The following is a 24,669-nucleotide window of genomic DNA, read 5'->3' as shown; positions in this document are numbered from 1 at the left end:
ATATGAGTCTGCCAGAGGTCGTCACGCTGGATGGGGATAGTGATAGAGGCTTTGGTGATCCACACAGCGAAGAATCAAGTGTCCATTCCAGTGATGTGGAGCTGCCTTTGGACCTCAGTGAGGATGCTCTTCAAGGAGGTGGTAAGACACTCCCTCCTCTTGGATGTAAAAATCCTTAGACTTCACTGCCTTTTCAAGGGTAAGGTCCCTTGCACCATAGGGACACTTAGCCTCCACCACTGCTGTGGTGCGCATCCGACACTCCGGTGAGGCACCCAGGATCCCAGACCCTGTGACCCAAAGCCCTGACTACTGGACATCCATTCCTGTGGACATTTTGAATGCCTTGATGCCCTCCTCTTCGTTATCTGTGCCCCACTTTACACACAATACCCCTTCCAACGTCTGTGATCTGAGGACCCTTTTTAGCAGCGACGGAGTAACGCGCTTGGCCCTAACCACTGCTCCCCAATTATTGGCCGTCAACCTCCCTCACCTCATGGTGTGCCAGTTTGGGTTGTTGCGCTGTCTAACTGTTGCCTGCCATGTAGCCTCTTGCAGCTCCCCCGAAAGCGCCATGCCAGGCAGGAGGCCTGCGTGCCCCAGGTGCCCTTGTTTTTTAACAATGTCCGGTACAGACAGGGATGACAGGGATGGTAGTTGTTCTGGGACAGGTTCAAGGATACATGCAATTCCACTGAACCTGCCCCAGAGACGGTTCCTTAGCCACTGAAGATCCTCCTCTGTGGGCTCTAGGGACAGAGGCTTGTAGTGTTTGTCCAGGTACAGGTCCTCCACTGATTGCACCTCGATGGGCACAGCTGGCTTCCTCCACTCACATTCCACATCTGTACAGCTGACATTGTGAACCGCATAAATAGCCAATGCAGCAGCATGGCTACACTTATGAGCTTCACGGCGGCATTCACATGTGGTAGTGAGAATCCCCTGGTCACCTATAGAGACCACATGCCTTTCAATGCATGAGTTTAAACACCTTCAAATGCCTTTGTTTTAAGAAATGTGCAATATAAAGTTTGATTTGATTGATGACATTACAGCTGTAAAATATTGAATCAACTGTAATTTTCACGAGGACAAGTGCCATTTTTCCATAAACTTAATTGAGAACTTGGGATTTTATCACTTGACATATCAATCATACAGTGGGAATGATCCTATTAATCAAGACGGTGTGAATGCATGTTTTTATTCACCTTTTTCACCTTTATTTAACAAGGTAGGCTAGTTGTACCATTCAGGATAAATAAATACTGTGCTCTGGTCATGCAACTACAATATAGGCTGGTTGTCAAAACAAAGTCAATAATTCTGAATGTCAATAGATTGTTTGATTCATTCTCATCAATTACAACATTCTAGAACTGAGTTATCACTCATCTAAGTCTGGTATACTGGGTCATCTGGTTAATGATTATATAATTGATTAAGTGTCTCTTTCCATGTAGAATGTTGACAGCTGTGTAGAACACATAGTATTGCTAAGATGCTCAAACTTAATAGCTACACTCACCGACACAGGATAAACTTTATCCCATGCTGGCCCTTACCCAGTGGTGGAAAAGTACCCAATTGTAGTACTTGAGTAAAAGTATAGATACCTTAATAGAAAGTTAATCAAGTAAAAGTGTAAGTCAACCAGTAAAATACTACTTGAGTAAAAGTCTAAAAGTATTTGGTTTTAAATATACTTAAGTATCAAAAGTAAATGTAATTGCTCAAATTGCTCAAAAGTAAAACTATAAATCATTTCAAATGAATTATATTAAGTAGGGGCACACTCCAACACTCCAAAATGGTTTACAAAAAATGCATTTGTGTTAAGTGAGTCCACCTGGCCAGAGGCAGTAGGGATGACCAAGTGTTCTCTTGATAAGTGCTTGAATCTGACCATTTTCCTGTCTTGCGAAGCATTCAAAGTGTAACGAATACTTTTGGGTGTCAGGGAAAATGTATGGAGTAAAACGTACAACATTTTCTTCAGGAATGTAGTGAAGTAAAAGTAAAAGTTGTCAAAATTCTAAATAGTAAAGTAAAGTACAGATACCCCCGAAAAAAACGTAAGTAGTACTTTAAAGTATTCTTACTTAAGTACTTCTCACCCCCTCACTACAGCTGCACTTCTCCACATGGCCAGACTTATGGTATTTTCGCCTTTTAATGCTTTTTAAAAATACCATAGTTGACATACTGTACAAACAATTATCTAGGCTAAGTAAAACTAAATGTTTTTTTGATCTACTGCTCTGCTAACTAGCTAGCTAAAGTAAAGTGGCTAGCTAAGACATAGAAAGGGGACATAAGAAGTTCAACACTTTATTCAAATAATTTCAATACAGCACATGGATTCATCATGGATTGCGCACAGAAGGTCTCTGATCTGCTGGTGAATGGTAGCTGACAGTGTTGGCTAGAGATGACGTGTAGGAGCTTCTTGAAGGAATTTGTAGTCTTGCAGAGGTCTTCTCTGTTGCTAATTAGCGGTCAAACTATTTTTTTGTATACTGTGGCAAATATATTAATAAAACTCACCTTGTCCGAGAGAAAATTACACGTTATTAAAAACGTCATGCCAAGCTAACCCTACAGCTCAGCGTTCAACACCACAGTACACACAAAGTTCATCACTAAGCTAAGGACCCTGGAACTAAACACCTCCCTCTACAACTGGATCCTGGACTTCCTGACGGGCCGCCCTCAGGTGGTAAGGGTAGGCAACAACACATCTGCCACAATGATCCTTAACACTGGGGCCCCTCAGGGGTGTGTACTTAGTCCCCTCCTGTACTCCCAGTTCAACCACGGCTGCGTGGCCAAGTACGACTCCAACACCATTATTACGTTTGCTGACGACACAACAGTAGGTCTGATCACCGACAGTGATGGGACAGCCTATAGGGAGGAGGTTTCTCAATGTGAGCAAGACAAAGGAGCTAATTGTGGACTACAAGAAAAGGAAGGCCGAACAGGCCCCAATTAACATTGACGGGGCTGTAGTGGAGCGGGTCGAGAGTTTCAGGTTCCTTTGTGTCCACATCACCAACAAACTATCATGGTCCAAACATACTAAGTCGCGAAGAGGGCATGACAACACCTTTTCCTTCTCAGAAGACTGAAAAGATTTGACATGGGTCTCCAGATCCTCAAAAAGTTCTACAGCTGCACCATCAAGAGCATCCTGACCGGTTGCATCACGGCCTGGTATGCCAATTGCTCGATATCCAACCGTAAGGTGCTACAGAGGGTAGTGCGTACAGACCTGTACATCACTGGGGCCAAGCTTCCAGCCATCCAGGACCTATATACTAGGCAGTGTCAGAGGAAAGCCCAAAAAATTGTCAAAGACTTCAGTCACCCAGACTGTTCTCTCTGCTACCGCACGGCAAGCGGTTCCGGAGTGCCAAGTCCAGGTCCAAAAGGTTCCTTAACAGCTTCTACCCCCAAGCCATAAGACTGCTGAACAATTTATAAAATGGCCACCAGGACTATTTACATTAACACCCCACTCCCCAGCACATGGACTCGGTACAGGAACCACCTGTATATAGCCTTGTTATTGTTATTTTATTGTGTAACTTTTTCTTTTCTTTTTTACTTTAGTTTATTTGGTAAATATTTTCTTAACTTTATTCCTTGAACTGCATTGTTAGTTTAGGGCTTGTAAGTAAGCATTTCACGGTAAGATCTACACCTGTTGTACTCGGTGCATGTGACAAAGAACATTTGATTTGACCAAATACATACTTAATTTGAAGTGTTTGGAAAAGTCACAATGTGAAAAATGAATGGTAGAAAGATGATTGGAACCATTTCCGGGTTTGAACACTAGGTTTTATGGGTATTATGACACGTCCAATGTGGGGAACTATAATGGTGCTTTCAAGACAACTGGGAACTCTGAAAAAAAAAACAAGGTAAAATCCTGACATCAGTGATCTTCAGGTCTAGCTCTAGAAAGATGCCAGAGTTTCAGACTTCAGACAAGCATTTCACCAGTTGTAGCTAGTTTTTTTCCGAGTTCCCAATTGTCTTGAACGCACTCAAGTCGGAAGTTGCAGATTTCCAAGTTCCCAGTTGTTTTGAACACGGCCTACATCACTACAATAGGAAGTAAACACCCTCACTGCATTGAACACACCTTTTAGGCCTCTGCAGGTGTGATACACCCTGAAAATCTTGTCCAACCCGTTTACTGTGGTACTACTCTCGGCTGGAGAAAGAGTTAAGAGAATATAGACCATTGTCATGAAATGTGCTTCTTTTTGTAAACATGGCTAAACCAAATGCTATTCAATCGCATATGAAAATAATGACTCTTAATTTTCACTGAATTCAGATATTGTTGGTGCAGCCCGGCATCCAAAGATACAGGACAACGTCAGGAAACCAGGTTAAGGTAAGAACTTTTGTGACATAGTGGTTGTCAGCTTTCATGCCAGTTACACTCAGACATTGCTTACAGTTGTAATGAATATACATTTCTCCATGTTCTCCCCAAAAATATGAATTTCTGAGCCACGGGATAATCACAATCTCTTCTAATTAAAAACACCTGTCTAACTTGAAATTGAGCTACTCAGTAGACAGTGAACAAAACATTAGGAACACCTGCTCTTTCCATAACAGACTGACCAGGTGTAAGCTATGATCCCTTGTTGATGTCATCGGTTAAATCCACTTCAATTAATGTAGATAAAAGGGAAGAGACCGGTTAAAGGAGGTTTAAGCCTTGAGACATGGATTGTGTATGTGTGCCATTGAGGGTGAATGGGCAAGACAAAATAATGAAGTGCAGCTGAACGGGATATGCTATTAAGTGCCAGGCACATCGGTTTGAGTGTGTCAAGAACTACAATGCTGCAGTTTTTCACGCTCATCAGTTTCCTGTGTATCAAGAATGGTCCACCACCCAAAGGACATCCAGCCAACTTGACACAACTGTGGGAAGCATTGGCGTCAACATGGGCCAGCTTCCCTGTGGAACGCTTTCGACACATTGTAGAGTCCATGCCTTGACGAGTTGAGGCTGTTTTGAAGGAAAAAGGGGGTGCAACTCAATATTAAGAAGGTGTTCTTCAAGTTTTGTGCACTCAGTGTGTGTGTGTGTCAGATGGAGAAGAGGAACGTTCAGCGTTACTCTGGGACAACAAGGCGGAGGCGGTGGTGGGGTCTGAGGAGGCGCTGGAGAATGTTAGGCCTGTTTGAAATCAACCAGGAACATGAGTTCTACAGCTTCACCTGTCTTATGAAAGAGGGGCTGCATGCTGCCCTACAGACCAGCATCGACACACCAGGACCTGTCAGTAAAACTATAGTGTGTATATTATTGTCTATTTCAACTGTCGCACATAATACATTTTTATACCATAGGAACTTACTACATTGACACAACTCTGAGAAAAGTACTGTACATACAGCACTTGCATTGTACAGATGTACTGAACAAAAAATGTAAATGCAACAACTTCAAATATTTTTACTGAGTTACAGTTCAGTCAATTGAAATAAATTCATTAGGCCCTAATCTATGGATTTCACATGGGAGGGCCAGGCCCAGCCAATCAGAATGAGTTTTTCCCCACAAAAGGGCTTTATTACAGACAGATAATGACCATACTGTTTAATCAGCTTCTTGATAATCCATCCACCTGACAGGTGTGGCATATTTTAGCAAAGGAGAAATGCTCACTAATAGGGATGTGCACAATTTGAGAAGCTTTTTGTATGTGTGGAACATTTTTTGGTGTCCTTTTATTTCAGCTCATAAAATACGGGACCAACACTTTACATTTTGCGTCTTTTATATTTTTGTTCAGCAGATTTCGAAGTACGATGCAAGTACCTTTTCAAAGAGTTTCTTTAATCCCACAGCCCCCCCAATTTAATAAGATTGCCTTTTTTGAACTAACACTCGTATTTGTCCTTTCCCCACTACTAGCACTGTCTTTGGTAGCTACTTTGAGGTAGCAGTTACTTACTATGACTGAGATATGTGGTTGTCCCATCGACAGTGCATTCGGAAAGTATTCAGGTCCCTTGACTTTTTCCACATTTTGTTACATTACAGCCTTATTCTAAAATGTATGAAGTTATTTTACATACAATACCCCATAATGACAAAGCTAAAACAAGTTTTTAGAAATGTTTATACATTTAAAAAACAAATAGCTTATTTACATACGTATTGAGAACCTTCGCTATGAGACTCGATATTGAGCTCCGGTGCCTCCCTGTTTCCATCGATCATCACTTGATTGGAGTCCACCTGTGGTAAATTCCAATTGATTTGGAAAGTCACAAACCTGTCTATATAAGGTCCCACAGTTGACAGTACATGCCAGAGCAAAAACCAAGCCATGAGGTCAAAAGGAGTTGTTCGAGAGCTCCGAGACAGAATTGTGTCAAGGCACAGATCTGGGGAAGGGTACCAAAATATTTCTGCAGCATTGAAGGTACCCAAGAACACGGTGGCCTCCATCATTCTTAAATGGAAGAAGTTTGGAACCTCCAAGACTCTTCCTAGAGCTGGCCGCCCGGCCAAACTGATCAATCGGGGGAGAAGGGTCTTGGTCAGGGATGTGACCAAGAACCTGATGTTCACTCTGATAGTGCTCCAGAGTTACTCTGTGGAGATGGGAGAACCTTCCAGAAGGACAACCATCTCTTCATCACGCCAGTGGTCAGAAGGAAGACACTCCTCAGTAAAAGATGCATGTAATGCTGCTCTGAGTTTTCCAAAAGGCACCTAAAGGACTCTCTGACCATGAGCAACCAGATTCTCTGGTATGATGAATCCAAGATTGAACTCTTTGACCTGAATGCCAAGCATCATGTATGGAGGAAACCAGGCACTGCTGATCACCTGGCCAATACCATCCCTATGGTGAAGCATGGTGGTGGCAGCATCATGGTGTGGGGATGTTTTTCAGTGGCAGGGATTGGGAGACTAGTCAGGACCGAGGGAAAGATGAACGGAGCAAAGTACAGAGAGATCATTGATGAAAACCTGCTCCAGAGCACACAGGACCTCAGACTGGGGTGAAGGTTCACATTCCAACAAGACAACGACCCTAAGCACACAGCCAAGACAATGCCGGAGTGGCTTCTCTGAATGTCCTTCAGTTGCCCACCCAGAGCCTGGCCTTGAACCCGATCGAACATCTCTGGCAAGAACTGGAAATGCCTGTGCAGCGACGCTCCCCATCCAACCTGACGAATGGGATAAATCAAATGTATTTATATAGCCCTTCTTACATCAGCTGATATCTCAAAGTGCTGTACAGAAACTCAGCCTAAAACCCCGAACAGCAAGCAATGCAGGTGTAGAAGCACGGTGGCTAGGAAAAACTCCCTAGAAGGGCCAAAACTTAGGTAGAAACCTAGAGAGGAACCAGACTATGAGGGGTGGCCAGTCCTCTTCTGGCTGTGCCAGGTGGAGATTATAACAGAACATGGCCAAGATGTTCATAAATTACCAGCATGGTCAAATAATAATTATCACAGTAGTTGTCGAGTGTGCAGCAAGTCAGCACCTCAGGAGTAAATGTCAGTTGACTTTTCATAGCCGATCATTAAGAGTGTCTCTACCGCTCCTGCTGTCTCTAGAGCGTTGAAAACGGGTAGCACGTCCGGTGAACAGGTCAGGGTTCCATAGCCACAGGCAGAACAGTTGGAACTGGAGCAGCAGCACGGCCAGGTGGACTGAGGACAGCAAGGAGTCATCATGCCAAGTAATCCTGAGGCATAGTCCTAGGGCTCTGGTCCTCAGAGAGAGAATTAGAGAGCGCATACTAAAATTCACACAGGACACCGGATAAGACAGGAGAAGTACTCCAGATATAACAGAATGACCCTAGCCCCCCGCCACATAAACCACTGCAGCATAAATACTGGAGGCTGAGACAGGAGGTGTCAGGAGACACTGTGGCCCCATCTGACGATACCCCCGGACAGGGCCAAACAGGCAGGATATAACCCCACCCACTTTGCCAAAGCACAGCTCCCACACCACTGGAGGGATGTCTTCAACCACCAATTTACCATCCTGAGACAAGGCCGAGTATAGCCCACAAAGATCTCTGCCACGGCACAACCCAAGTGGGGGAGAAACTCCCCAAAGACGGGTGTGACAAGTTTGTAGCATCACTCCCCAGAAGACTTGAGACTGTAATTGCTGCCCAAGGTGCTTCAACAAAGGTATTGAGTAAAGTGTCTGAATACTTATGTAAATGTGATATTGTTGTTTTTTAAATCAAAAATACATGCATTTGCAATCATTTCTTAACCCATTTTTGCTTTGTCATTATGGAGCATTGTGTGTAGATTGAGCAGGTGTGGGGACAATTTAATCCATGTTAGAATAAGGCTGTTACCTGACTGGAAAAAGTGAAGGTGTCTAAACACTTTAACTGTAAGTCCCTCTAGATAAGAGCATCTGCTAAATACCCATAGATTTTATTTTGTTGCATATGACAAACCTTTCATTGTGGGTTGATTTACTGTTTCACTCAGGATGAACTTTCTGCTGAACATTACAAATCGGAGCAGACTCAAGTCCACAAGGTGCTATTTAAACTATATATACATGAATAACACTGAATCACTATTCGCATGGAAAACCAATCCTGACAATTTTACTGTCCATTTTAGTATATGTTTTGTGGGACATATTTTTTTGATCCCTGGTCCTCTGTTGCCTGTCCCTGTAGGACTATGAGATGCAGACATTTGCAGGACTGGTGTTTTCCAGCTTGCGGTACTCCCTGGACATAAATGAGGAGGAGTACAAGAGATCCCTCTCTTCAGACAGCTGCTATCTACAGTTCATGAGCAACTCCAAGAGCAAGGCTGACTTCTTCCTCACGTGAGGCCTACTGAAGGACAACATAGATTAAATGTGTTTATTTGATGATCTCTATCTCAACTCTTTAGTTGCACATGCAGAAAAGGCCTTTTTTAAGTTAATTTTTTTAAACCTCCTTAAGGAATGACAAGAGGTTCTTCCTAAAGACACAGAATAAGCAGGAGGTGAAGTTTCTTCTTTCCAACCTGATGGCATATATGGATCACTTGGAGAAATACCCCCACTCGTTGTTGGTCAGGTTCCTGGGTGAGATAGAAAATATCACAAGAAATATTGGGTACAATGTCACCTGTTGCATATAATTTTGTCAGCTGTGCATGCTCTTTTCTTATTCCAGGTCTCCATAGTATCCAAGTACCAAATGAAACAAAGGTGATAATAATGAAGTACACATTCAAACACAGCTGTAAAAAAACAACTATTTAACTCTTCTCTTAATCTTTCTCAGAAGTATTTCATTGTGATGCAGAGTGTGTTTTACCCGGACGAGAGGATTGATACAAGGTGAAAATATTTTGTGATGTAGTCATGTAGTTAAATCTCTTTCTGGATTGTGTGTTGACAATTTTGTCTTTGTCTCTTAGATATGACATTAAGGGCTGTGAGGTGGGTAGGTGGACTGACCCTGCATCTACTGGAAGCCCAGTTAAGATTCTGAAGGATAACAACTTTGAAGGAAAGCACATCATTCTGGGTAAGAGCCTGGTATGCCCTATATCTGCCAGCACCTGACGGAATGGAGAAAGTCACATTTTATTGTTGTTTCCTTGTGTCTTATGACTTAAACAGAAAGGGAAATTAAGTGTCATTCACAAAGGTAAAAACCCATGCATTCCCCTAAGAAGTAAACATTTATCATATGTTGACAGATCAGAAGAGCTCCTGGCTTGTGGAACAGGTTGAAATAGACACAGCTTTCCTCCGTAGCCTCAATGTGCTTGACTACAGCATTCTGCTGGCCCATCAACCCTTGCACAAAGATGAGCTGGACGGGAAGCACTCCTTTAGTAACCTTATTGTGCGCACTGAAAAGTAGGTGTTCAGTGGCGCACAATCTACTGTATGGCAAAAACTGTTACGGAGTAGTCTTTATTGGACACTCCAGACATGCAGTTGTTGCTCAGCTAATGTAAGGTAACACAGTGAGAAGACCATTTGTTAATGAGGACTTTTACTTTTATCCTAATGTAAGCTGATTGTTATCTCTCTTCTTAATGAGTTCTTACATGTTCTTTCCTCTGCAGGTCCATGGCCCAAGACTGTCCCACAGAGGAAGATCATCCCACTAGTCCATTGTTGGGGGGAGACTCTTTTCGACTGGCATCAGATACAATAGACAGTGGGCCAGACCATGTCCAGGACACAGGGGAGCACTCTGGCCATTCAATCCACTGCCAGGAGATAAAACTGCCCTCTGTAAACAGTACAGATGCAGAACTCCATGAGTTCCATGCTCATCACCGTAGGCTGCTGCCTAATTTCAAGAACTCCGTGCATGTCATAGATGGGCCAGAGCTGCGCTACTTTGTGGGTATTGTAGACATTTTTACTGTGTACGGTTTGAAGAAAAGGCTGGAGAACCTGTGGAAGAGTGTGCGCTTCCCTGGCAGAGCCTTCTCCACTGTCAGCCCAGCTACCTACTCCCAGAGGTTCTGCCGGTGGGTAAAGGACCACACCAAGTAAAACGGGGACACTGTGTCTCTAGAAATGCATCTATCTAGATAATCTGGGCATTTTCTCCCCTGTTTTTGTAGGTAACAGTATGAACAATAGGTGGCACCACAGCTTATGTTGTAGTGGTGGTAGCCTATTTCAAAATACAGATACAACACGCACTTTAATTACGCAATAAGGCATGAGGGGTTGTGGTGTATATGACCAATATACCGTGGCTATGGGCTGTTTTTAGTCACGACTCAACGCGGAGTGCCTGGATACAGCTCTTATATTGGCCATATACCACAAGCCCCCAGGGTGCCTTATTGCTATTTGAAACTGGTTACCAACGTAATTAGAGCAGTAAAAAGAAAAGTGTTGTCATACCCATTGTATGTCAGCCAATCAGTATTCAGGGCTCAAACCATCCAGTTTATACTTGTTATTAAATTTGTTCATATTATTATGGTATTCTGTGTGTTTATATAAATCAATTACCAACAGGAATTTCACTGAATATATATATTTTACCCAAACAATTATGTGCCAAGTTTCTCAGAAAACAATCATGCACGAATATGTATGACATTTTCTTGCAATTAGTCGTGAATACAGAATCAATAATAAAAACCTGTCACTGCATAATAAACCATACGCTGCATAAATTGTAGTATGGGTAAACGATAAAGGTTATAAGTAATGATTCCAGGATGATGTGTAAATACCAGGGAGGGACACATTGCTTGACAGTGACAGAACCGAGCTAGCGCTGTCACTGACTGGGCAACGTAACGTTTATGTCCCTGATTGGACATGCAGTAGCTAGCTTGATGCCGTGGAGACTGTGTGTGTTTGTTCATCATATATAGCTAACGAGCTAATATATATAGCTAACCTTAGTCGTTGGTTTAGTCAGATACTACTGACATGGATTTCAACGTGAAGAAATTAGCTTCGGATGCAGGAATTTTTTTCACTCGAGCTATACAGGTAACTCATCTAACATTAACTATTTTTTTGCATTAAATGTATTTCGTGTCTCCAATACATGTACTAAATAACGTTACTGTATACTGTTGCTCGCTAGCTAATGTTCGATAACTAGCTAGCTGACGTTAGCTAGCGTCTGGCTTCAGTAAAAACTGGAAGCATCATTACATATCTGATTTATGCATATTTGCCAGTCCTTTAGCTAGATATTCGAAGGTTTCTGTGCCGTCTGCTATAGCCACTGGCACTGCTAGCTTTATGCTATCGACAGCTAACTATGTTTTGGCTAACAAACGTTCGCTATCTAACTTAGCTATGTTTTTGAAAAAAAACTTTACTTTTCTGTTTCGGGTACAGTCAGTGTATCTATGTATATGGGGTCAGATGTAAAAACTGGAGGCATCATTACATATGATTTAGCATATTTGCCAGTACATTAGCTAGATATTAGAGGAAGGTTTCTATGCCGTCTGCTATAGCCACTGGCACTGCTAGCGAAAACATAGCTACCTAGCATCAAGCTATCTACTATAGTTATGTTTTCGAAAAACTCTGCTTTTCGGTGTCGGGTACAGTCAGTATCTATGGGGTCAGACGAACTTTCGCGCCCTCACCCCTCCAAAATGCCAACGCAAGAGATATCTTTCATTATTGTAACTGTGTAACAGGTCATGATGAAAATCTCCCCAGGGAATGACAGTCAGACTGATTTCCTAATGACTATGTTGCACATAAAGCAATGGATGTCTGCTCAGCCAATAAACTAAACTGAATGCACTTTCTATCTTTGTATCTGAACCCATTGGCAGAGGATACTGGGAATGGGAAAAGACTGGTGAAATATTAGATGGGGAAACTAGTAGGTGTATAGTTTCATGGCCTATGAGGACTTGGCATTTAGTTGTATGCTTTCCAGTAGCCTATGAGGAGACCATGACATGAAGTGCATCCCCAAAACCAGTGATAATGATGCTGCTTCTAGTGGCATGGCATAGGGCAGTTCCATGGGCACCACGTGAAAGTTGATGTTGAGTCGCTGCAATAGCCTTGTTTACTGAGAACTGAAGGTTGATGCTGTTGTTTCTTTTGCCAAAGTTCACAGGGGAAAAGTTTGGACAGGTAGAGAAGACTGAGCTGGATGCCCACTTTGAGAATCTGCTCAGCCGTGCTGATTCCACTAAAAACTGGACAGAGAAAATCTTCAGGCAGACAGAGGTTCTGCTGCAGCCCAACCCCAGTAAGGCCCAGCATACAAACTGAACTGATCAGGACAGAGGCCTCCAACTCTCACCACCCATCCCTGCTTAATGCAAACACCCATGCACACACAGGATAGTTAACCAAAAACACATCAATTGAAAACCGCTTCAAAAACTTCAGATCAGTTTAAAAAAAATGTGAAACATGGTGGTTAGGTTACATGGTGATGGAGTGCTAACCTGTGCCTTTCTGATTCTCCATGCTACAGTTGACAACACTGGTGAGTATCTCTGTCGTACAATATTTTCATCCGTGTGGTCTATAGTTCCACAGACAAGTGTTACGGTGCTGTATTGGGTGTTTTCAAGCATGAGTCTTTTGTGAAAACCTGTTGTTTAGCCTATCCTCTATCGCAAGTAGTACTTATCAGTGAGCAGCTCAACAGCTGTGTCCGTTAGCCACACCAGACAATGACTCAGCACTGCGGGCCTGTGGGTAACATGCAGAAATCAATTCCCATGTTAGTCTTTCTACTAAGTAGGCTGTCCCAGAAAAAATATGTAATCTTGGTAGACTGAGAGTCATCTGTTCTTTCAACCAATCGATTGGTTAACATTTAAAAATTAGTATTTTTTTTCCAAATATAGACACACCCTGTGTTTGAATAAAATCAACTATGTTTAGGCTAATGAGCTTGTCTAATGCTTTAAGCCTCATCCCGCTGCTGCTGGCTTTAGCAGATTATGCCATTAAGCTCTTAATGTTGCCGGTAATAGGCTACACTAGCGGTCGGCAACCTTTTTTCTTTTTGGGGTGCCAAGTTATCCTACCATTTCTACTGATCTGCGTGGAAGTTATGATTTTAATATGCAAATTTTTGTGGAACACGTTAATTTAATTTATAATAGTCTTCATAACTCAAAATCAATGTTGTGGTTAATCAAAATTCTAAATGAAAATGATACGAATCAAAAAGTAACTTCTATTGCCAATATGTAAAAATAGCCAACATAAAGCCAACAAATAAAAACATTGCAGCTTGCAGGTAGAGAATATTCTAATGAAAATAAATATCCTATAAATCATATTGGCTATCTGCAAGGAACTTGAAACATTGTATCAACTATTTATTAACTTGGTCCAGCCCAAAGCTAGTGCTAGCAAACTTGCAACATTATATAAAATATTCTGTGTCCTCTTAGAGGTTCCTGCCCCAAACAGACACAGTTGTAGGCTATTTTGCGCAAGGGATAAGAAGTAATCAGGTAGGCCTATTTTATGTTTCCACCAGATCAGAGCATGACATTTTTCCCCCCTTTCATGCTGAGTGGTAATCGAAATGGAGAGAGCTGAAAATATTTTTCAAATAGGGTACGTATAGGAACTGTTGTCATTTTCAGTGGATGTAAAAACAGACTTTGTTTACTTGCTGTTTTGAGGTGAAGAAAAAATGACTTTGAGAAGCTCTACCGGGATGGTGAGTTAAGACAATCAGAAATGGTGTCAGATCCCCAAATGGGCACACTTCTATGCAGTCCTACATTTGCACACAGGCCATGTAGATTAGTCCTACTTCTATATGCATAATCGGGTGCGTTTCCCAACTCAAGATTGACAGAAACACTCCAAACAAAAGACAATGAATAAAATGACTACTCGTAATTGTAAGTAAAAAGTAAAAAAGTAAACCAAAACGTGTTCTTACAAGTGTAGCCTAGGTTGTGCACTCTGCAAACAACGTGTCCACTCCTACAATGACAACGGTAAGACTGTAATAATAATATATTGAATGCTAGCAGAAATGACCATAACCAAGCAAACATTGTAGATTAGAAATTACAGGAACTAATGGTAAATGTACTATTGGTGATACTGGTGTGCCATTCCCATGGCCTCCGCAATGGATTATAGTCCTCTCAGCCAGGCGTGAATCAGACGTGTCTCATGTGACAATTATTTAGTATATTTTTGCCACTGCTCGACTAAAAAACATCTTGGTCGACCAAACAATCGACCAGTCGACTAAATGTAGTCAGCCCTACTACTAATGCTAGTTCTTTTCATTATCTGAGTGAAATAACATTTATTTCCATGATGACTTCATTCAACACCTTATTCCCACAATTTTGAATTACAATACTGTACATTCTCATACTGGGAATTGGCTTACTTTGCTTTGGCATTCTCCTCTCCCACCAATTTCCATTTTCAAGTTTCATTTGATGACTATTTTTGGCCAGTACTCTCTTGAAGCAGGCCCGTTCTTTCTATCTGCAGGTTCCAGGATTGAGGAGTTCCTGTATGAGAAGCTTGACAGAACGGTTCCCTCCAGACCAAATAATGAAGAACTGCTGGGTCATTACATGCAAGATGCGGCAAAAGATTTTGGTCCTGGAACTCCATATGGTGAGTGTGACTCAAGCTTTTTGTAGGGCAACACGGTCTTTCCAGGTGGTATAGAACTGTTTTTTGTTGTTGTATAGGATTGGCAAGTGATAATACAATTTGAGAGAGGAAACTGAGGCCGTGTCTTGGGCCCCAGTCAAATCCAATAATTTCACCTGATGATCTTACTCAATACATCTCCACTCTGTGCTCTCTCCCTCATGCAATCCCTAAGAATGGCTCATTTATGGTACAGTGCCTTCAGAAAGCATTCACAGACCTGGACTTTTTCCACATTTTGTTGTTACAACCTGAACTTAAAATGGATTCAATTTAGATGTTTTGTCACTGGTATACACACTATCCCATAATGTGAAATTGGAATGATGTTTGTAAAAGTTTTACAAGACTCAATAAGTATTCAACCCCTTTGTTATGGCAAGCCTAAATAAGTTCAGGAGTGAAAATGTGCTTAATAAGTTGCATACCTTATATATCCTACACAAAACATTGGTTCAGCTGACATGAATTATCCTCCCTTCTCTGCAGTAGCTGTCGTACTGCTAGGTAGCTTTTCTGGCTTGTGCTATAGCCAGACTAATGTTAGATATTAGAGGAAGGTTTCTGTGCTGTTAGCTATAGCCACTGGCACTGCTAGCTTCGCAGAAGTTTTTGCCTTTCGGTTTCAGGTACAGTCAGTGTATCTATGCGATCAGACATGACCTTTCATGCCCCCACCCCCAAAAATACCAATGCAAGAGATATCTTTCATTGTTGTGACAATGTGTAACAGGTCTTGATGAAAATGTCCCCAGGGAATGACAGTCAGATTCATTTCCTAATGTCTATGTTGCATTTAAGCAATGAATTGAGCAATGAATGTCTGCTCAGCCCTTACAAAGAAAAACTCAACTGAATATAATTTATATCTGAACCCATTGGCAGAGGATACATGGAATGGGAAAAGACTGGTGAAATATTAGACAACTAGCAGGTGTATTGTTTCATGGCATATAAAGGCTTGGTATTTAGTTGCATGGTTTAATTCCCCCAAACCAGTGATGATGATGCAGCTTCTAGTGACATGGCATAGGGCAGTTCCATGGGCACCATGTGAAAGTACAATGATACACAGAAACAGTGGAAGGTCACTATTGATGTTGTGTAACTGCAATAGGCCTTGTTAACAGAGAACTGAAGGGTGATGCTATTGTTTCTTTTGCCAAAGTTCATTGGGGACAATTTTGGACAAGTAGAGAAGACTGAGCTGGATATGCTTAACAAGTCACAATAAGTTGCATGGACAAACTCAGTGTGCAATAATAGTGTTTAACATGAATTTTGAATGACTACCTCATCTCCGGCGCCGACAGAGATGGCCGCCTCGCTTCGCGTTCCTAGGAAACTATGCAGTTTTTTGTTTTTTTACGTGTTATTTCTTACATTAGTACCCCAGGTCATCTTAGGTTTCATTACATACAGTCGAGAAGAACTACTGAATATAAGATCAGCGTCAACTCACCATCAGTACGACCAAGAATATGTTTTCCGCGACGCGGATCCTGTGTTCTGCCTTACAAACAGGTCAACGGAATTGATTCCATGCAGCGACCCCAAAAACGACTCCGGAAAAAGAGGGAAACGAGGCGGTCTTCTGATCAGACTCCGGAGACGGGCACACCGTGCACCACTCCCTAGCATTCTTCTTGCCAATGTCCAGTCTCTTGACAACAAGGTTGATGAAATCCGAGCAAGGGTAGCATTCCAGAGGGACATCAGAGACTGTAACGTTCTTTGCTTCACGGAAACATGGCTCACTGGAGAGACGCTATCCGAGGCGGTGCAGCCAACGGGTTTCTCCATGAATCGCACAGACAGAAACAAACATCTTTCTGGTAAGAAGAGTGGCGGGGGCGTATGCCTCATGACTAACGAGACATGGTGTGATGAAAGAAACATACAGGAACTCAAATCCTTCTGTTCACCTGATTTAGAATTTCTCACAATCAAATGTAGACCGCATTATATACCAAGAGAATTCTCTTCGATTATAATCACAGCCGTATATATCCCCCCCCAAGCAGACACATCGATGGCTCTGAACGAACTTTATTTAACTCTTTTCAAACTGGAAACCATTTTTCCGGAGGCTGCATTCATTGTAGCTGGGGATTTTAACAGAGCTAATCTGAAAACAAGACTCCCTAAATTTTATCAGCATATCGATTGCGCAACCAGGGGTGGTAAAACCTTGGATCATTGTTACTCTAACTTCCACGATGCATATAAGGAGCTGCCCCGCCCCCCTTTCGGAAAAGCTGACCACAACTCCATTTTGTTGATCCCTGCCTACAGACAGAAACTTAAACAAGAGGCTCCCATGCTGAGGTCTGTCCAACGCTGGTCCGACCAAGCTGACTCCACACTCCAAGACTGCTTCCATCACGTGGACTGGGACATGTTTCGTATTGCGTCAGATAACAATATTGACGAATACGCTGATTCGGTGTGCGAGTTCATAAGAACGTGCTTTGAAGATGTCGTTCCCATAGCAACGATTAAAACATTCCCTAACCAGAAACCGTGGATTGATGGCAGCATTCGCGCGAAACTGAAAGCGCGAACCACTGCTTTTAATCAGGGCAAGGTGTCTGGTAACATGACCGAATACAAACAGTGCAGCTATTCCCTCCGCAAGGCTATCAAACAAGCTAAGCGTCAGTACAGAGACAAAGTAGAATCTCAATTCAACGGCTCAGACACAAGAGGCATGTGGCAGGGTCTACAGTCAATCACGGACTACAAGAAGAAACCCAGCCCAGTCACGGACCAGGATGTCTTGCTCCCAGACAGACTAAATAACTTTTTTGCCCGCTTTGAGGACAATACAGTGCCACTGACACGGCCTGCAACGAAAACATGCGGTCTCTCCTTCACTGCAGCCGAGGTGAGTAAGACATTTAAACGTGTTAACCCTCGCAAGGCTGCAGGCCCAGACGGCATCCCCAGCCGCGCCCTCAGAGCATGCACAGACCAGCTGGCCGGTGTGTTTACGGACATATTCAATCAATCCCTATACCAATCAAATCAAATTTATTTATATAGCCCTTCGTACATCAGCTGATATCTCAAAGTGCTGTACAGAAACCCAGCCTAAAACCCCAAACAGCAAACAATGCAGGTGTAAAAGCACGGTGGCTAGGAAAAACTCCCTAGAAAGGCCAAAACATAGCCCGGTTCCTCTCTAGGTTTCTTCCTATGTGGGGTGGCCAGTCCTCTTCTGGCTGTGCCGGGTAGAGATTATAACAGAACATGACCAAGATGTTCAAATGTTCATAAATGACCAGCATGGTCGAATAATAATAAGGCAGAACAGTTGAAACTGGAGCAGCAGCATGGCCAGGTGGACTGGGGACAGCAAGGAGTAATCATGTCAGGTTGTCCTGGGGCATGGTCCTAGGGCTCAGGTCCTCCGAGAGAGAGAAGGAAAGAGAGAAGGAGAGAATTAGAGAACGCACACTTAGATTCACACAGGACACCGAATAGGACAGGAGAAGTACTCCAGATATAACAAACTGACCCTAGCCCCCCGACACATAAACTACTGCAGCATAAATACTGGAGGCTGAGACAGGAGGGGTCAGGAGACACTGTGGCCCCATCCGAGGACACCCCCGGACAGGGCCAAACAGGAAGGATATAACCCCACCCACTTTGCCAAAGCACAGCCCCCACACCATTAGAGGGATATTTCAACCACCAACTTACCATCCTGAGACAAGGCCGAGTATAGCCCACAAAGATCTCCGCCACGGTACAACCCAAGGGGGCGGGCGCCAACCCAGACAGGCTGACCACAACAGTGAATCAACCCACCCAGGTGACCCCCCCCCCAGGGACTGCATGAGAGAGCCCCAGCAAGCCAGTGACTCAGCCCCCGTAACAGGGTTAGAGGCAGAGAATCCCAGTGGAAAGAGGGGAACCGGACAGGCAGAGACAGCAAGGGCGGTTCGTTGCTCCAGAGCCTTTCCGTTCACCTTCACACTCCTGGGCCAGACTACACTCAATCATATGACCCACTGAAGAGATGAGTCTTCAGTAAAGACTTAAAGGTTGAGACCGAGTTTGCGTCTCTGACATGGGTAGGCAGACCGTTCCATAAAAATGGAGCTCTATAGGAGAAAGCCCTGCCTCCAGCTGTTTGCTTAGAAATTCTAGGGACAATTAGGAGGCCTGCGTCTTGTGACCGTAGCGTACGTGTAGGTATGTACGGCAGGACCAAATCAGAGAGGTAGGTAGGAGCAAGCCCATGTAATGCTTTGTATGTTAGCAGTAAAACCTTGAAATCAGCCCTTGCTTTGACAGTAAGCCAGTGTAGAGAGGCTAGCACTGGAGTAATATGATCAAGCAAAAGCATGGATTAATTTTTCTGCATCATTTTTGGACAGAAAGTTTCTGATTTTTGCAATGTTACGTAGATGGAAAAAAGCTGTCCTCGAAATGGTCTTGATATGTTCTTCAAAAGAGAGATCAGGGTCCAGAGTAACGCCGAGGTCCTTCAGTTTTATTTGAGACGACTGTACAACCATTAAGATTAATTGTCAGATTCAACAGAAGATCTCTTTGTTTCTTGGGACCTAGAACAAGCATCTCTGTTTTGTCCGAGTTTAATAGTAGAACGTTTGCAGCCATCCACTTCCTTATGTCTGAAACACATGCTTCTAGCGAGGGCAATTTTGGGGCTTCACCATGTTTCATTGAAATGTACAGCTGTGTGTCATCTGCATAGCAGTGAAAGTTTACATTGTTTTCGAATAACATCCCCAAGAGGTGAAATGTATAGTGAAAACAATAGTGGTCCTAAAACAGAACCTTGAGGAACACCGAAATTTACAGTTGATTTGTCAGAGGACAAACCATTCACAGAGACAAACTGATATCTTTCCGACAGATAAGACCTAAACCAGGCCAGAACATGTCCGTGTAGACCAATTTGGGTTTCCAATCTCTCCAAAAGAATGTGGTGATCGATGGTATCAAAAGCAGCACTAAGGTCTAGGAGCACGAGGACAGATGCAGAGCCTCGGTCCGATGCCATTAAAATGTCATTTTACCACCTTCACAAGTGCCGTCTCAGTGCTATGATGGGGTCTAAAACCAGACTGAAGCATTTTGTATACATTGTTTATCTTCAGGAAGGCAGTGAGTTGCTGCGCAACAGCCTTCTCTAAAATTTGAGAGGAATGGAAGATTCGATATAGGCCGATATAGTTTTTTATATTTTCTGGGTCAAGGTTTGACTTTTTCAAGTGAGGCTTTATTACTGCCACTTTTAGTGAGTTTGGTACACATCCAGTGGATAGAGAGCCGTTTATTATGTTCAACATAGGAGGGCCAAGCACAGGAAGCAGCTCTTTCAGTAGTTTAGTTGGAATAGGGTCCAGTATACAGCTTGAAGGTTTAGAGGCCATGATTATTTTCATCATTGTGTCAAGAGATATAGTACTAAAACACTTGAGCGTCTCTCTTGATCCTAGGTTCTGGCAGAGTTGTGCAGACTCAGGACAACTGAGGTTTGGAGGAATACGCAGGTTTAAAGAGGAGTCCGTAATTTGCTTTCTAATAATCATAATCTTTTCCTCAAAGAAGTTCATGAATTTATCACTGCTAAAGTGAAAGTCATCCTCTCTTGGGGAATGCTGCTTTTTAGTTAGCTTTGCCACAGTATCAAAAAGGAATTTCGGATTGTTCTTATTTTCCTCAATTAAGTTAGAAAAATAGGATGATCGAGCAGCAGTAAGGGCTCTTCGGTACTGCACGGTACCGTCCTTCCAAGCTAGTCGGAAGACTTCCAGTTTGGTGTGGCGCCATTTCCGTTCCAATTTTCTGGAAGCTTGCTTCAGAGCTCGGGTATTTTCTGTGTACCAGGGAGCTAGTTTCTTATGAGACATTTTTTTTCGTTTTTAGGGGTGCAACTGCATCTAGGGTATTGTGCAAGGTTAAATTGAGATCCTCAGTTAGGTGGTTAACGGATTTTTGTCCTCTGGCGTCCTTGGGTAGGCAGAGGGAGTCTGGAAGGGCATCAAGGAATCTTTGTGTTGTCTGTGAATTTATAGCACGACTTTTGATGTTCCTTGGTTGGGGTCTGAGCAGATTATTTGTTGCAATTGCAAACGTAATAAAATGGTGGTCCGATAGTCCAGGATTATGAGGAAAAACATTAAGATCCACAACATTTATTCCATGGGACAAAACTAGGTCCAGCGTATGACTGTGACAGTGAGTGGGTCCAGAGACATGTTGGACAAAACCCACTGAGTCGATGATGGCTCCAAAAGCCTTTTGGAGTGGGTCTGTGGACTTTTCCATGTGAATATTAAAGTCACCAAAGATTAGAATATTATCTGCAATGACTACAAGGTCCGATAGGAATTCAGGGAACTCAATGAGAAACGCTGTATATGGCCCAGGAGGCCTGTAAACAGTAGCTATAAAAAGTGATTGAGTAGGCTGCATAGATTTCATGACTAGAAGCTCAAAAGACGAAAACTTCATTTTTTTTTTTTTTTTTTTTTTGTAAATTGAAATTTGCTATCGTAAATGTTAGCAACACCTCCGCCTTTGCAGGATGCACGGGGGATATGGTCACTAGTGTAGCCAGGAGGTGAGGCCTCATTTAACACAGTAAATTCATCAGGCTTAAGCCATGTTTCAGTCAGGCCAATCACATCAAGATTATGATCAGTGATTAGTTCATTGACTATAATTGCCTTTGAAGTAAGGGATCTAACATTAAGTAGCCCTATTTTGAGATGTGAGGTATCATGATCTCTTTCAGTAATGACAGGAATGGAGGTGGTCTTTATCCTACTGAGATTGCTAAGGCGAACACCGCCATGTTTAGTTTTGCCCAACCTAGGTCGAGGCACAGACACGGTCTCAATGGTGATAGCTGAGCTGACTACACTGACTATGCTAGTGGCAGACTCCACTATGCTGGCAGGCTGGCTAATAGCCTGCTGCCTGGCCTGCACCCTATTTCATTGTGGAGCTAAAGGAGTTAGAGCCCTATCTATGTTGGCAGATAAGATGAGAGCACCCCTCCAGCTAGGATGGAGTCCGTCACTCCTCAGCAGGTCAGGCTTGGTCCTGTTTGTGGGTGAGTCCCAGAAAGAGGGCCAATTATCTACAAATTCTATCTTTTGGGAGGGGCAGAAAACAGTTTTCAACCAGCGATTGAGTTGTGAGACTCTGCTGTAGAGCTCATCACTCCCCCTAACTGGGAGGGGGCCAGAGACAATTACTCGATGCCGACACATCTTTCTAGCTGATATGCACGCAGAAGCTATGTTGCGCTTGGTGATCTCTGACTGTTTCATCCTAACATCGTTGGTGCCGACGTGGATAACAATATCTCTATACTCTCTACACTCGCCAGTTTTAGCTTTAGCCAGCACCATCTTCAGATTAGCCTTAACGTCGGTAGCCCTGCCCCGGGTAAACAGTGTATGATCGCTGGATGATTCGCTTTAAGTCTAATACTGCGGGTAATGGAGTCGCCAATGACTAGAGTTTTCAATTTGTCAGAGCTAATGGTGGGAAGCTTCGGCGTCTCAGACCCCGTAACGGGAGGAGTAGAGACCAGAGAAGACTCGGCCTCTGACACCGACCCGCTGCTTAATGGGGAGAACCGGTTGAAAGTTTCTGTCGGCTGATTGAGCGACACCGGTTGAGCGTTCCTACAGCATTTCCTTCCAGAAACCGTGAGAAAGTTGTCCGGCTGCGGGGACTGTGCCAGGGATTTATACTACTATCTGTACTTACTGGTGGCACAGATGCTGTTTCATCCTTTCCTACACTGAAATTACCCTTGCCTAACGATTGCGATTGGAACAGTCTGCTGTTCCCACATGCTTCAAGAGGGCCACCATTGTTCCTGTTCCCAAGAAAGCTAAGGTAACTGAGCTAAACGACTACCGCCCGTAGCACTCACTTCCGTCATCATGAAGTGCTTTGAGAGACTAGTCAAGGACCATATCACCTCCACCCTACCTGACACCCTAGACCCACTCCAATTTGCTTACCGCCCAAATAGGTCCACAGACGATGCAATCTCAACCACACTGCACACTGCCCTAACCCATCTGGACAAGAGGAATACCTATGTGAGAATGCTGTCCATCGACTACAGCTCGGCATTCAACACCATTAGTACCTCCAAGCTCGTCATCAAGCTCGAGACCCTGGGTCTCGACCCGCCCTGTGCAACTGGGTACTGGACTTCCTGACGGGCCGCCCCCAGGTGGTGAGGGTAGGCAACAACATCTCCCGCTGATCCTCAACACGGGGGGCCCCACAAGGGTGCGTTCTGAGCCCTCTCCTGTACTCCCTGTTCACCCACGACTGTGTGGCCACGCACGCTCCAACTCAATCATCAAGTTTGCGGGCGACACAACGGTGGTAGGCTTGATTACCAACAACGACGAGACTGCCTACAGGGAGGAGGTGAGGGCCCTCGGATTGTGGTGTCAGGAAAATAACCTCACACTCAACGTCAACAAAACTAAGGAGATGATTGTGGACTTCAGGAAACAGCAGAGGGAACACCCCCCTATCCACATCGATGGAACAGTAGTGGAGAGGGTAGCAAGTTTTAAGTTCCTCGGCATACACATCACAGACAAACTGAATTGGTCCACTCACACAGACAGCATCGTGAAGAAGGCGCAGCAGCACCTCTTCAACCTCAGGAGGCTGAAGAAATTCGGCTTGTCACCAAAAGCACTCACAAACTTCTACAGATGCACAATCGAGAGCATCCTGGCGGGCTGTATCACCGCCTGGTACGGCAACTGCTCCGCCCTCAACCGTAAGGCTCTCCAGAGGGTAGTGAGGTCTGCACAACGCATCACCGGGGGCAAACTACCTGCCCTCCAGGACACCTACACCACCCGTTGTTACAGGAAGGCCATAAAGATCATCAAGGACATCAACCACCCGAGCCACTGCCTGTTCACCCCGCTATCATCCAGAAGGCGAGGTCAGTACAGGTGCATCAAAGCTGGGACCGAGAGACTGAAAACAGCTTCCATCTCAAGGCCATCAGACTTAAACAGCCACCACTAACATTGAGTGGCTGCTGCCAACACACTGACATTGACACTGACCCAACTCCAGCCACTTTAATAATGGGAATTGATGGGAAATGATGTAAATATATCACTAGCCACTTTAAACAATGCTACCTTATATAATGTTACTTACCCTACATTATTCATCTCATATGCATACGTATATACTGTACTCTATATCATCGACTGCATCCTTATGTAATACATGTACCACTAGCCACTTTAACTATGCCACTTTGTTTACATACTCATCTCATATGTATATACTGTACTCGATACCATCTACTGTATCTTGCCTATGCTGCCCTGTACCATCACTCATTCATATATCCTTATGTACATATTCTTTATCCCCTTACACTGTGTATAAGACAGTAGTTTTGGAATTGTTAGTTAGATTACTTGTTGGTTATTACTGCATTG

General features: G+C 43.5%; 2 protein-coding genes across 7 annotated transcripts in view; both read left to right on the top strand.

The window, feature by feature from the left end:
• The first annotated feature begins 4,107 nt into the window (after positions 1 to 4,107).
• On the top strand, positions 4,108 to 11,003 carry LOC118393049 (phosphatidylinositol 4-phosphate 5-kinase-like protein 1). Of its 4 annotated transcripts, none has more exons than XM_035785265.2 (11): positions 4,108 to 4,242; positions 4,358 to 4,417; positions 5,132 to 5,320; positions 8,533 to 8,583; positions 8,730 to 8,884; positions 9,006 to 9,130; positions 9,222 to 9,256; positions 9,333 to 9,388; positions 9,469 to 9,578; positions 9,754 to 9,916; positions 10,129 to 11,003. In XM_035785265.2, exons 3-11 carry the CDS (start codon positions 5,132 to 5,134, stop codon positions 10,565 to 10,567), a joined length of 1,323 nt encoding a protein of 440 aa, XP_035641158.1. In that variant the 5' UTR covers positions 4,108 to 4,242; positions 4,358 to 4,417; the 3' UTR covers positions 10,568 to 11,003. The 4 variants fall into 4 exon arrangements, with proteins under 4 accessions (XP_035641158.1, XP_035641156.1, XP_035641157.1 ...); XM_035785263.2 differs by having other exon boundaries at positions 5,132 to 5,335; XM_035785264.2 differs by having other exon boundaries at positions 5,116 to 5,335.
• A 50-nt stretch (positions 11,004 to 11,053) lies between these two features.
• Positions 11,054 to 24,669, top strand: part of LOC118393050 (endophilin-B2-like) — a 36,648-nt gene continuing 23,032 nt past the window's right edge. Inside the window, exons 1-3 of one of the 3 annotated variants that reach the window (XM_035785271.2) lie at positions 11,054 to 11,530; positions 12,626 to 12,767; positions 15,008 to 15,136. In XM_035785271.2, coding sequence (XP_035641164.1) covers positions 11,468 to 11,530; positions 12,626 to 12,767; positions 15,008 to 15,136 — 334 coding nt within the window. In that variant the 5' untranslated portion in view covers positions 11,054 to 11,467. Of the gene's footprint in view, positions 11,531 to 12,625; positions 12,768 to 12,833; positions 13,011 to 15,007; positions 15,137 to 24,669 lie in introns of those variants that run through there. The other 2 variants (XM_035785272.2, XM_052461390.1) reach the window with 2 other exon arrangements.

The sequence above is a fragment of the Oncorhynchus keta genome, chromosome 14 (genome assembly GCF_023373465.1).
Source record: "Oncorhynchus keta strain PuntledgeMale-10-30-2019 chromosome 14, Oket_V2, whole genome shotgun sequence".
Lineage (NCBI taxonomy): Eukaryota > Metazoa > Chordata > Actinopteri > Salmoniformes > Salmonidae > Oncorhynchus > Oncorhynchus keta.
This window is presented reverse-complemented; position numbering and strand designations above follow the sequence as displayed.